Source organism: Rana temporaria, chromosome 6 (genome assembly GCF_905171775.1).
Source record: "Rana temporaria chromosome 6, aRanTem1.1, whole genome shotgun sequence".
NCBI lineage: Eukaryota > Metazoa > Chordata > Amphibia > Anura > Ranidae > Rana > Rana temporaria.
The window spans coordinates 26,937,183-26,951,210 of record NC_053494.1 but is presented as its reverse complement, the minus strand read 5'-3'; the positions used below and the strand labels follow the sequence as shown (position 1 = coordinate 26,951,210).

Below are 14,028 nucleotides of genomic sequence, written 5' to 3'. Positions count from 1 at the left end.
GACGTATATATGGCGTGGGCAGTCCTTAAGCCATTAATGTCTAAACCGCTGGCAACAAAAGTGAGTACACCACTAAGTGAAAATTAGCCATTTTCCCTCAAGGCAAGGCCTCTAACATCCACAAGCTCTGTGATGTCATCATGGAGGAGGGGAAGAGGACTCCAGTGGCAACCTGTGAAGCTCTGGTGAACTCCATGCCCAAGAGGGTTAAGGCAGTGCTGGAAAATAATGGTGGCCAATAAAATATTGACACTTTGGGCCCAATTTGGAAATTTCAGTTAGAGGTGTACTCGCTTTTGTTGCCAGTGGTTTAGACATTAATGGATGTGTGTTGAGTTATTTTGAGGGGACAGCAAATTTACACTGTTATACAAGCTGTACACTCACTACTTTACATTGTAGCAAAGTGTCATTTCTTTAGTGTTGTCACATGAAAAGATAGAATAAAATAGTTACAAATATGTGAGGGGTGTATTCAATTTTGTGAGATACCTGTATATACAGTATCAGTGGTGGTGCGTCCATAAAGGGCACAGGAGCATCGCCCCCTCTCTCCTGTCACCCATCTATCACCATAGATAGATTCATGCCGTGTATGAATCTATCCATGGTCACCGCTGCCGCCCCCTATTCAGGTATCCGGTCCCTTGCTGGGCGCCGGGCATCTGAATTACAGCGGCGGAGATGTTTTTGGAAGCACTTGATTAGACCTGTGGGCTCTAGTAGGCGTCCTGATTAGAGCTTAGGCTTCCAAAATGGTAAACAGCGGGCGCAATGCTGTGCATTCGCTGTTTACTTAGTGTTGTGTTAGGGAAGCGAAACATGTGCTTGGGTCTGGTTACCTGTCACCTGATTGGCTAAAGCGACAGGCGCACCTATCAGGCGTCCAATCATAGCAGAGGACCGGAAGAGGATGGGAGGAGAAATCAAGGACTCGGAGCGTGGAGGACATCGCCGTGACCCAAAACAGGAAAGTGACGGGCGGGGAATGCACACTGGGGCAGCATTTGATGGGGCACAGTAGCGGCAATTGATGGGCACACTGGCAGCAATTGATGGGGCACAGTAGCAGTAATTGATGGGGCACAGTAGCAGTAATTGATGGGGCACAGTAGCAGTAATTGATGGGGCACAGTAGCAATAATTGATGGGGCACAGTAGCGGCAATTGATGGGCACACTGGTAGAAATTGAAGGGGCACAGTGGCAGCAATCGATGGGGCACAGTAGCGCCAATTGATGGGGCACAGTGGCAGCAAATTGATGGGGCACAGTGGCAGCAATTGATGGGCACACTGGCAGCAATTGATGGGGCACAGTAGTGGCAATTGATGGGGCATGGTAGCGGAAATTGATGGGCACACTGGTAGAAATTGAAGGGGCACAGTGGCAGCAATTGATGGGGCACAGTGGCAGCAATCGATGGGGCACAGTAGCGCCAATTGATGGGGCACAGTAGCAGCAAATTGATGGGGCATAGTGGCAGCAATTGATGGGGCACAGTAGCGCCAACTGATGGGGCACAGTGGCAGCAATTTATGGGCACACTGGCAGCATCTGATGGGGCACAGTAGTGGCAATTGATGGGGCACAGTAGCAGCAATTGATGGGCACACTGTTGGCAATTGATGGGTACAGTAGCTGCATTTGATGGCGCAGTGGCTGCAATTTATGGGTACAGTGGCTGCGTTTGATGGCACAGTGGCTGCGCTTGATGGGCACAGTAGCTACAATTGATGAGTTTTTTTTTTTCAGTTTGTTTGCACCTTCCCAAATTTTTTAGCACCAGCCGCCACTGTACAGAATATAAATATATAAGAAGGCCAGTATGGTGGCCTGAGTTTATGGGAGGAGCCCGGAGGGTATTTAAGCAGCCCACTCACACATGCTCTTTGTCGGTTCAGTGTGCAGTACTACACGTCACTGGGCCGACTCTTCCCAGCTCACCTCATTTCCGTGAGTCTGCGCATTCAATCGCATTCGACATCGCAAGCGCTTTGCGGCTTCTCCCTTCATGGTCTTCGCCGGCGGTTCCCGCTTACTGTCGCAGGTAGGATTCAAACCTTTTCGTATCTTGTGCAATCTTACTATTCGTTATGCTTCCTATCCTGCATCCCTTTTGGGAAAGAATCTGCCTGAGTTACTTTTGCTCATGTTCCAACATCATTCGGCTCAGGCGTAGTACATTTGTAACCTTCTGCCAAACATATGATTCATTTGTAAATCCATTTGGAGATTGACATGTGTTTGTATGGGTTCTTTGGCAGATTGAGGTGGTAATTGGACTCACATGGTGCCTTCTCTGCACTTGATTAGCCTGGGGGGATGGGTGGTTGGTAGGTGTTCGGTTTCAGAGCAAGGGGTAGCATACACTCTACAACCAATTTGTATCAGATTCGTTCAATACTCCTTACTATCAATTCGTATCGGATTAATTTCATGCATTTTACAACCATTTTGTATCAGATACATTGCATACTTTCTACCGTTGTCCTTCATTGTTTCCCCCATGTCGTGTGTTTTAGTTCCCGCAGCGGAACTTACGAATTGCTTGTACACGGCTCTTCTCTCTCATTTATTTACCAAAGTTGTTGCCTGTGTGTCATGCATGGCGCCACACCACACTCTTGGGATGCGTTGCACATCCACTCCAGTCCAAAGCAAACCCAGTCGCACGTTCACTGTCCCAGGTAGGATTCGTTAGCTTGTTTGTCATGTCAAATCCGTGGCCACTCATGGTGTCACCTGTACCATATGTTTGGTTTCCGCAGTGGAGCTTACAAAGCATTGATACGCACTTCTCGTGTTCTATTTTCTACACCAAACCTCGTTGTTTTGCCCCATGCACGGCATCCCGCTACACGTTCCCGACATGTTTTACTCCAGCCACAGTCCGCCGCAAACTCACTCGCATGGCCCACTGTCGCAAGTAAAATTTGTTATTACATTCTTTATGTTCTATCAATTTGCTACCATTCGTTGTTTCCCATACCGTTCATTAGTGGCCCCTATGGAACCTACGATTCAAACAGGCGTTGTCCTTCTACCTACTGCTTGCTTAAGGTACAAACAAACCAGGTGTTTCTATCCTTTCTCAGTAACCCAATTCGTATTGATTGAGACCTTGCAACCATGCAAATCATCTCAGCAGTCTGATACCCTTGCTGAGACCCTTGCAACACATGACCCTTACAAAATGCAAAATGCAAAAAAAAAAAAAAAAAAAAAAAAAAAGAAAAAAAAAAAAAAAAAAAAAAAAAAATAAAAAAAAAAAACGATTGCCACCACGTAATCTCAGCCCAGCAACCTGACACCTGTTGAGACCGCTGCAACGATGCAAAATTCGTCTCCACAGCCTGACACCCTTGTTAAGACCCTTGCAAACGCAATACCGTCTTAGCAGCCCCACACTCATCGAGACTCTTGCAACCACACTAAATCGTCTCAGCAGCCTGACACCCTTGTTAAGACCCTTGCAACACATGACCCTTACAAAACGAAAAAAAAAAAAAAAACGCAAAAAAATTAAAGAAAAAAAGAAAACGCAAAAAAAAAAAATAAATAAATAAAAATGAAAAACGCAAAAAGAAATATAAAAGTGCAGAACAAAAAAAAAAAATGTTTGCCACCACACAATCTCAGCCCCGCAACCTGACACCTGTTGAGACCGTTGCAACAACGCAAAATTCGTCTTCGCAGCCTGACACCCTTGTTGAGACCCTTGCAAACGCAATACCGTCTCAGCAGCCCCACACTCATGGAGACTCTTGCAAGCACAGAAAATTGTCTCAGCAGCCTGATACCCTTGCAAATGCAATACCGTCTCAGCAGCCCCACACTCATGGAGACTCTTGCAAGCACGCAAAATTCGTCTCCGCAGCCTGACACCCTTGTTGAGACCCTTGCAAACGCAATACCGTGTCAGCAGCCCCACACTCATGGAGACTCTTGCAGGCACACAAAATTGTCTCAGCAGCCTAATACCCTTGTTAAGACCCTTGCAACACATGACCCTTACAAAACGCAAAAAAAAAAAAAAAAAAAAAAGCAGAAAAAAATAAATTGTCACCACACAATCTCGGCCCAGCAACCTGACACCTGTTGAGACCATTGCAACCATGCAAAATCGTCTCAGCAGCCTCACACCATTGTTGAGATCCTTGCAAACGCAATACCGTCTCAGCAGCCCTACACTCATCAAGACTCTTGCAACCACGCAATACCGTCTCAGCAGCCTCACACCATTGTTGAGACCCTCGCAAACGCAATACCTTCTCAGCAGCCCCACACTCATCAAGGCCCTTGCAACCACGGAATACCGTCTCAGCAGCCTTACACCATAGTTCAGACCCTTGCAAACGCAATACCGTCTCAGCAGCCCCACACTCATCAAGGCCCTTGCAACCACGGAATACCGTCTCAGCAGCCTCACACCATAGTTCAGACCCTTGCAAATGCAATACCGTCTCAGCAGCCCCACACTCATCAAGGCCCTTGCAACCACGGAATACCGTCTCAGCAGCCTTACACCATAGTTCAGACCCTTGCAAACGCAATACCGTCTCAGCAGCCCCACACTCATCAAGGCCCTTGCAACCACGGAATACCGTCTCAGCAGCCTTACACCATAGTTCAGACCCTTGCAAACGCAATACCGTCTCAGCAGCCCCACACTCATCAAGGCCCTTGCAACCACGGAATACCGTCTCAGCAGCCTCACACCATAGTTCAGACCCTTGCAAACACAATACCGTCTCAGCAGCCCCACACTCATCAAGACTCTTGCAACCACGCAATACCGTCTCAGCAGCCTCACACCATAGTTCAGACCCTTGCAAACACAATACCGTCTCAGCAGCGCCACACTCATCGAGACCCTTGCAACCACGCAATACTGTCTTGAGCAACCTCCCACTCGTCAAAGACCTTTGTGACCATACAGTCTCGCCCCAGCAACCTGGCATTCATTGAGACCCTTGCAGCCAGACAAATCATCTTTGGCCTCATGTACACTGCTGTTGATAAAAAAAAAAAAAAAAATGGGTTCAGACGGATGTTCAGAGGCATTCGAAACGCATTTGAAACGCCAATGCCTGTAACAGCTTGTAAACACTGCCAGATGCGGTAACTCATGTTTACCAGCGTTTCATTCACAGTCGTTTTCATAAAAAAATTAAAATAAAGGGGAATATTGTCTCAGCAACTTGACACTCATTTGAGACCCTTGCTAAATGTAATATCATCTCAGCTACCTCACACCCTTCTAGACCTTTGCAACCACACAATCTCATCTCAGCAACCTGACACCCGTTCAGACCTTTGCAGCCATACAAAGTCATCTTAGCAACCTGACACTCATTTGAGACCATTGCAAATGCAATATCGTCTCAGCAACCTGACACCCATTTAGACCCTTGCAGCCATACAAAGTTGTCTCAGCGGCCGACACTCATTTGAGACCATTGCAAAACGCAACATCGTCTCAGCAACCCCTCACTTGTTGAGACCTGTGCAACCACACCATGCCATCTCAAAACAAACCTCATAATCATCGACACCTTTGCAACCATGCAATATCGTCTCAGCAAACCAGACTGAGACCCTTGCAACCACCAATACCATCAAACCTTCATACTCAAGGCCCCTGCCACCACACAATATCATCCCAGCAACCTGACACTCACTGACACCCTTGCAACCGCACAATATTGTCTGCAGTAGTATAAAACACTTAGCGGCACGCACCTACGTGCAAACCCGAATACAAACTAAACTTGCAAACACACCTCAGTGACAAACAATCAGCCACACAAACACACAGTGGCACCCAGTTGGCCATTCATCTTCAGTGGCACGCGGGCCACTCATCTTTTCTCAGTTTTTTCCCTGCGGTTAGTTCAGGTTTTCATCCAGCATCAGCGAGTGCACGTTGGCCTGCGAGTGCACGTTGGCCTGCGAGTGCATGTATATCGTCTTGTTGAGCACCTGTGTATTGTCTTGATTTTCTCACACCGATGCAAGATCCAGTCCAAGTTCTCAAACTAGACCAAGCATCAGTAGCAGACTTGGCTATGTGGGACAACTTCCCCACCTGATAGAACATCATTTCAATCTTCATCCCGGCAGTGTCAGCCGAGCCACCAAAGGCTTTTGCAGCCATTTTTAGGCCGCCACTGGTTCTCCAAAACTTGGCCCCCAGAAATTCTATTAAATTTTTGCTTCACCCAGTCTTCATCACGCCTCGTGCTGCACCCCATCGTGGCAGCTGCCCAGGTCTGGGACCACACTTGAACAGGACAGACACTGTTCTTCACCACAGACAATTAGGCCACAGCCGACATCATCAATTAAGATAGATCTAAGTCACTCCCCATCACTTCCTGCGCAGGCTCGCGCAGCTGTCACTCCGTCACCAGTTAATATCTTATGTAGACCTTTTCCAGGCAAATGCAAAAAGCAGCTGATGCGCTTTCCTATTCCAACCTTGGAATGGATGTTTTTTCCAGCAAGAGCCTGGAGCCGACCCAACAACTATCCCTGTCCCACCATGGACATTGCTGACGATGGACTGAAGTCGCATCTCGCCAACGCAATCCAACTTATTAGCCACTCCTTGGCACGCAACACACTGAAGGCCTATCGCACTGCTTGGAACACTAATCGCAAATTTTTGGCCCCTTGTCCCGGAGCAGCAATAGGCAACGTTGGACACATCCTAGCCTTCATATCGTATTGCCACATGCAGCTGACCATTTCTCAATACTATCACGCCATATCTAGATGGCATCCAGCATTTCCTGTCCCTGCAGAACCCCAGTAAACCGTCAGTATTCTCAAGCCCATGCAGTCAAGTCCCTCCTACAGGGCATACAGAAGCACCAACCTGTAGTCAGTGGCAAGCGCCTACCTTTCAAGAGTCTCCTCTTTAGGGACATGTCTAAAATCCTTACTCGTTCCCTGTTTAGGGCTTTGCCCAGTCTAGTCACCCAACAGCCATCTACCAGGCCTTCTACGGTTCCCTACAACCTAGTGAATTTAGTCAGCGGCTCCGGCAGTCACATACTGCTCCGACGCCACCCGACTCGCTTTCGAACCACTACACTCTCAACTCAACAAACAGGCCCCTGGGGTTGACATCAACCTGTTTCAGACTGACAACGCCTGACGCCCAGTGACGGTGCTCGACCCACTACTGCTCCATCTACCCAGCCAATCTGATGGTAGCTCGTTGCTACCCTTTCTAAACCAGCTCCCTGAGTGTCAGCCAGTGTGTCAAGCATGTCAGAATCCTCCTAAGTAACTTGGGCTTCAAACCCCAGTCAGTTCTCTGGACATTCTATCCGAATTGGAGCAGTCTCAGTTGCCTCCCAACAGGGAGTACCAGACTACGTAATCAAGATACCGGGCTGATGGAAGTCTCCTTGTTTTGCCACATACATCCCAAATCCTCATGAAGGAATGGCACAAGCCTTTACCAAGCTGGCTCAATAAATACAAGAAATCAATATAAACTATTTCCCTATCTGAGTCTTTTGCCCCCTTTTCTTGGCATACTGACCAGACCACCAAGGCACACTTCAGGTCTATTTATGTTGTAAGTCTTGTCGCGTGTTTATGTGATCCACATCTCTCTCGGTCAGAGGGTAACGACCATAAATAAGAAGGCCAGTATGGTGGCCTGAGTTTATGGGAGGAGCCCGGAGGGTATTTAAGCAGCCCACTCACACATGCTCTTTGTCGGTTCAGTGTGCAGTACTACACGTCACTGGGCCGACTCTTCCCAGCTCACCTCATGTCCGTGAGTCTGCGCATTCAATCGCATTCGACACCCTCCCGCCCTTCCCTTTTTCAGGGCACTTCTTAGCATGTCCTTTTTCAATTAACTACCCATTACTTACCTTGGGTATGCCCCCTTTTCTTGGCATACTGACCAGACCACCAAGGCACACTTCAGGTCTATTTATGTTGTAAGTCTTGTCGCGTGTTTATGTGATCCACATCTCTCTCGGTCAGAGGGTAACGACCATAAATATATATATATATATATATATATATATATATATATATATATATATATATATACACACACACATACATATACATACATGTAAAATGTAAGCTTCAAAACTTACAAACGTCATGGTTTGGGGTCTTTTTTTTCTTTTTTATAGTTTCCTTTGTAAAGCTATTATAAATGTAAGCCTGTTTCCAATATCATTTCCTCTATGAACATTCCCCCTCTAACTTTTCTTGAAGTTTACTTCATAGTAACGGCCCATTCAGCATTTTTTTTGTACTCTGGATAAAATCGATACACTTTTATGGAGCGGAGCAGTAAACAGCAGTTAATTGATTTTTATGAACTTCCACTGCTGGAACAAAAAGAACTTCCAGGACCATCCAGTAAAAGCACGCAATTATCTTCTACACAAGATTAACAGCCTTTTTAAAATGGGATCGAAAAATAACACCAAGCTGGAATTTCTAATGCAATGGAAATAAAATAGAAACGTGTTGTAAGAGGCCAAAAGACATTGCGCAAATGGATATTTTCATTGCAGTAACTTGAACAGAGAAGTCCCCTCCTCATCAACATGCTAGTGAAAAAAAGGCTAATGAAAATGTTACATAAACCCGCTCTGTTTTCATTGCTGGGTTTTCTGTTCTCCTCTATGCAATGCTGGCAGATCCTGCGCTGGCAGGAGGTTGACCCGTAAGGAAAACGAGTGAAGCTGGATGCATTGATTGCGGGCTTCATTTGCAGCACATTATGGCCCGGATTCTCCAGATACGCCGTCGTAACTCTGAGTGCGGGCTGTCGCAACTCGGCGCCTGATTCATAGAATCAGATACGCCTCACAGTTGCCTAGATACGAGCGGCGTAAGTCTCCTACGCCGTCGTATCTTAGGGTGCATATTTACACTGGCCGCTAGGTGGCACTTCCGTATATTTCCGCGTCGAATATGCTAATTAGCTAGATATGCCGATTCACGAACGTACGCGCGCCCGGCATATCAAGATACGTTGTTTACGCAAGGTGTCGGACCGGCGTAAAGTTACCCCTCATAAAGCAGGGGTAAGTCATGTTAGGTATGGACGTCGGAAACGTACGAACAGCGTCATATTTTACGTTGTTTGCGTAAGTCGTCCGCGAATGGGGTTGTGCGTAGGTTACGTTCACGTCGACTAAGCATTGAGCGAGCGTAATTTACTTTGAAAATTCGACATGATACTGAGCATGCGCGCGCATACGCCGTTCGTTCGAAACGTCATTTACGTGGGGTCGTGATTAGTTTGCATAAAACACGCCCACCTCTTCCTCATTTGATTACGCCGGCAGATTTACGCTGCGCCGCCGTAACTTTGGACGCAAGTGCTTTGTGAATACTGCACTTGCCTCTCTAAGTTGCGGCGGCGTAGCGTAAATACAAATCTGGGCCTTTGACTTTACTTTGCAGGTCATAAAAAAAAAAAAGGAGAGGCAGCGGTTTACTTCCTCTTTAATAGAGAGAGTATTTCTAGAGGGAACCAGGATTGCCAACCATCAGTAAATTCACAGACAGTTTGTAAAATGATCTTTACCTCTGTCTGTGTATAGTACATACATGTAATGTACAGTACTGATGATCATCGCCACCTAGTGGCTCACATTCACACTATTTAGTTCAATGTTATCCCCAGGGCTTTTTTTCAGTGGGAACGTAGTTCCGGCACCTTCAACACTGAATTTATTTTTTGGCAATGTGTGCTGGAGGCAGTGCCAGGACAAAGTCATCCAGAGCCCGGGGCAAAGATTTCAAACTGCGCCCCCCCCCCCCCCCTCATTTATGATGTGCAAGCTTAGAGGATAATGTGCTCAGCAGTCACTCACTTCAAAATCACAGCTGCAATCACTACTCCTGGCATGATTCAGATATCCCCCCCCCCCCCCCAGAAAGTCAAGGATGTCATATGACGTCCTGCGGGCGGGAAGTGGTTAATATAAATATTCCTGTTCAATCTGCATAGCTATGGCATGCTTCGTAGGTTATATGAGATGTCTATGCCCACAAACCTCCAGGATCTTGGCGAGTTTCTTGCTGTTTCTGAGGTCAACTGAGGCCTTTAGGACACAGTCACAGCTTGCCCGAATTTCCTCAGTCTTCTCCTGCAGGGTGCTCTTAAATAGCAGACTTCGTAGGCGCATCTTATACTCCGGGACCGACATCATCTGCAGGACGTAGAAAGAGAGCACAACATACATTACATAGTTCCCTCACAATCATACCGCGACTTCTAATAACAGGACACATCTTCTCCTTCCATAAAACTGGTCTACTTTTTATAACGACACATCACATACAGAAAAGAGGGTCATCCAATAGAGCTTTCTCATACAGTAGATATTCCGAGTAGAAAACGAAGTAACTGTTTGTAGTACCTGAGAGTATCAGAACGTAGCGATCCTAGTCTCCCAATCTTATTCCTGCTTTAAACATTGATTGTCATTTACTGGTCAGTGTCAACAGAACAGAAAGTTATAGGACATTCACAATTTTATAGTTGTCACTGGAATAAGGCAAGGGGAAATCATCCAATGGGGACACGTGCAGGAGTTGCACAGTGGACCACATTACATTCTTGTAGCTAGATTCAGATACAGTTACGCCGGCGTATCAGTAGATACGCCATCGTAACTCTGAATCTACGCCGTCCTAAATTTAAGCGTATTCTGGAAACCAGATACGCTTAAATTAGGCTAAGATACGAGCGGCGTAAGTCTCAGAAGCCGTCGTATCTTAGGGTGCATATTTACGCTGGCCGCTAGGTGGCGCTTCCGTTGAGTTCGGCGTAGAATATGCAAATGACTAGATACGCCGATTCAGAAATGTACGTGCGCCCGGCGCACGTCGTTTACGTAAGGCTTTTTCCGGCGTAAAGTTCATCGAACAAATAGCTGGCCTAGCCAATGTTAAGTATGGCCGTCGTTCCCGCGCGGAAATTTGAAAATGTTACTTTGTTTGCGTAAGTCGTCCGTGAATGGGGCTGGACGTCATTTACGTTCACGTCGAAACCAATGACGTCCTTGCGGCGTATTAGGAGCAATGCACACTGGGAAATTCCACGGACGGCGCATGCGCCGTTCGGGAAAAACGTCAATCACATCGGGTCACAGAACATTAACATAAAACACGCCCCCCTGTCCCACATTTGAATTGGGCGGGCTTACACCGGCCGATTTACGCTACGCCTCCTCAACTTACAGAGCAAGTGCTTTGAGAATACAGCACTTGCCCGTCTAAGTTGCGGAGGCGTAACATAAATCGGATACGTTACGCCGCCGCAAAGATACGCGGATCTACTTGAATCTACCCCTAAGTAACTGTTTGTAGTACCTGAGAGTATCAGAACGTAGCGATCCTAGTTTTCCAATCTTATTCCTGCTTTAAACATTGATTGTCATTTACTGGTCATTGTCAACAGAACAGAAAGTTATAGGACATTCACAATTTTATAGTTGTCACTGGAATAAGGCAAGGGGAAATCATCCAATGGGGACACGTGCAGGAGTTGCACAGTGGACCACATTACATTCTTGGTGTTGGTTAAAGTGGCTGTAAACCCTCCATACACCCAGTAAAGTGAAAAGCCTCAGATTATACACAGAGATGAACCAAATCTCCCTACATATGTTTTACATGTACATCTGTTATCTTCACATTTATATACAGTTTAGAAAGTTCAGATCGTGTTGGAAATGTTCTCTTCCTGGTTAACAGTGTGATGTCTGGGCATACAGCCAAGATAGCAAACATTGCTGATTGAAGGAAAGGCACACACCCCGTCTCATGATAGGCAGAGACTCTCAGAGGTGTTTTGTAATAGGGCCAGCTCCCTGTTAATCTATTTTAGCAACCTCCCCTGACAGAAATGTCAGGCTGCTTTCATCTGATGCGTCCGAGAATTTGTCAGGAGTTATCAGGCTGATAACAGAGGAACTGTTCAGGAGAGAGCTATGGGACTTGGCTCTTTGAAGAGAGATAAGAAAATACTGCAGATATATGTGCCCAGCTCAAATTTAATGAATCGGGTTTACATCCACTTTAAGTTCACACAACCTACTGTATTCTGTACTGAGGCTGAGAATGCAGAGTGGTGTGTTTTGCAGTGCAAAGAGCAACCTTAGCTCTCCCAGGTTTGGTAATCGGATGCATTGTGTCCCTTAAAAATGCCTTCCAATTGGTTACCGATCTGAAGCTCCGTGACCGTGCCCGATCGGGTCACAGGAGCTGAAGAACGGGGAGAGGAGAGTGTAAACAAACCTTCCCCGTTCTTCTCTGTGGCTTGTCACTGATCGTCTGTTCCTTGTCTGTTCGTCTGTTCCCCTGTCCCTGTTTATATATTTTTTGGGGATATTTATTATAGCAAAAAGTAAAAATATTGAATTTTATTTTTAAATTGTCGCTCTATTGTCGCTCTATTTTTGTTTATAGCGCCAAAAAATAAAAACCGCAGAGGTGATTAAATACCACCAAAATAAAGCTCTATTTGTGGGTAAAAAAAAGGACGCCAATTTTGTTTGGGAGCCACGTTGCACGACAGCGCAATTGTCAGTTAAAGCGACGCAGTGCCGAATCGCAAAAAGGGGCCTTTACCTGCATAATGGTCCGGGGCTTAACATAACAATGGAACATCCACAAAGGAATGGTTCACAAAAAGAAATGGAAGGTTCTGGATTGGCCTAGTCAAAGCCCTGGTTTGAATCCCAGTGACATTTTGTGCGGGGATTTAAAAGTGGCAGCTCATGCATGAAAACCCATGAACATTTTGTAAGTGAAAGAATTTTGGCGTTGTCAAAAATTTCACAAAATCAATATACACTGGTGCGCAGTTATGCAAAATGCTTAGTAAGTAAGCCATTTCTGCCAAGGCGGGGCAATAGCAGCTTCTGAGGCCAAAGGTGTACTTACTTCCACAGTACATCATTGTGCTTTAATTCACATACTTTAATGTACAGGGTGGGCCATTTATATGGATACACCTTAATAAAATGGGAATGGTTGGTGATATTAACTTCCTGTTTGTGGCACATTAGTATATGTGAGGGGGGAAACTTTTCAAGATGGGTGGCGACCATGGCGACCATTTTGAAGTCGGCCATTTTGAATCCAACTTTTGTTTTTTCAATAGGAAGAGAGTCATGTGACACATCAAACGTATTGGAAATGTCACACGAAAAACAATGGTGTGCTTGGTTTTAACATAACTTTATTCTTTCATGAGTTATTTACAAGTTTCTGACCACTTATAAAATGTGTTCAATGTGCTCTCGAGTGACATGCGGCGAGTGCTACGCTGTGGGCTCTTGCTGAATGAAGCTAGGACAGGCACTGATGTTTCTTTATTGGACCCCTTTTACACTGGATACGCCTATAGCGGAGCGTTAAAACCACGGTAAAATAGCGGTGTTTTACTGTGATTTTAACGCTTCGTTATAGGCGTATCCAGTGAACACATTTTATAAGTGGTCAGAAACTTGGAGCCAGGTCCCAGGACATACACACATCCTAACAACTAAAAGTTCACTTGCTGGTTATCTCCACTGACTGGTAACTGATCTATTACCAGCCCACTGCATTGGCCTCCTTCACCTGGCCACTACTGCGAGCATCTATTGCATTTACAGGATCTTTATGTCCTGGGACCCACTACCCCTTTAACCTTTTAATGCCCAATTGGGCACACAGGTCTGTTTCATTAGACTTGGTCGTAGTTCACATGCACTTATCGTCCAACTGGGACCCTCTCTCTGGGAACAAGGGACCTTGTGCCTCTAGAGCGTCTCCTGACGAAGCGAAAGCGAAACTAGTTGAGACTCGAGACTAATGGTCTCATGATTTCAATTTTCTCACCGACACTCTACCCCGTCTGTTAAATGGGGATTGCACAACCGGTGACCTGATTGTGGTCAAGTTTGTATTTTTTGTAATGTTTTTATGTATTGTATTTTTATTCTTGTCTTTAATGTTTATTTGTTAATAAATATTT

The 14,028-nt window shown here is 45.9% G+C and overlaps 1 protein-coding gene across 1 annotated transcript in view; it reads right to left on the bottom strand.

Moving 5' to 3' along the window:
- The window catches only part of LOC120944384 (Grid2 interacting protein), a 148,296-nt gene that overhangs the window by 14,617 nt on the left and 119,651 nt on the right, over positions 1-14,028 (bottom strand). Inside the window, 1 exon segment of the mRNA XM_040358441.1 lies at positions 10,055-10,210. Coding sequence (XP_040214375.1) covers positions 10,055-10,210 — 156 coding nt within the window.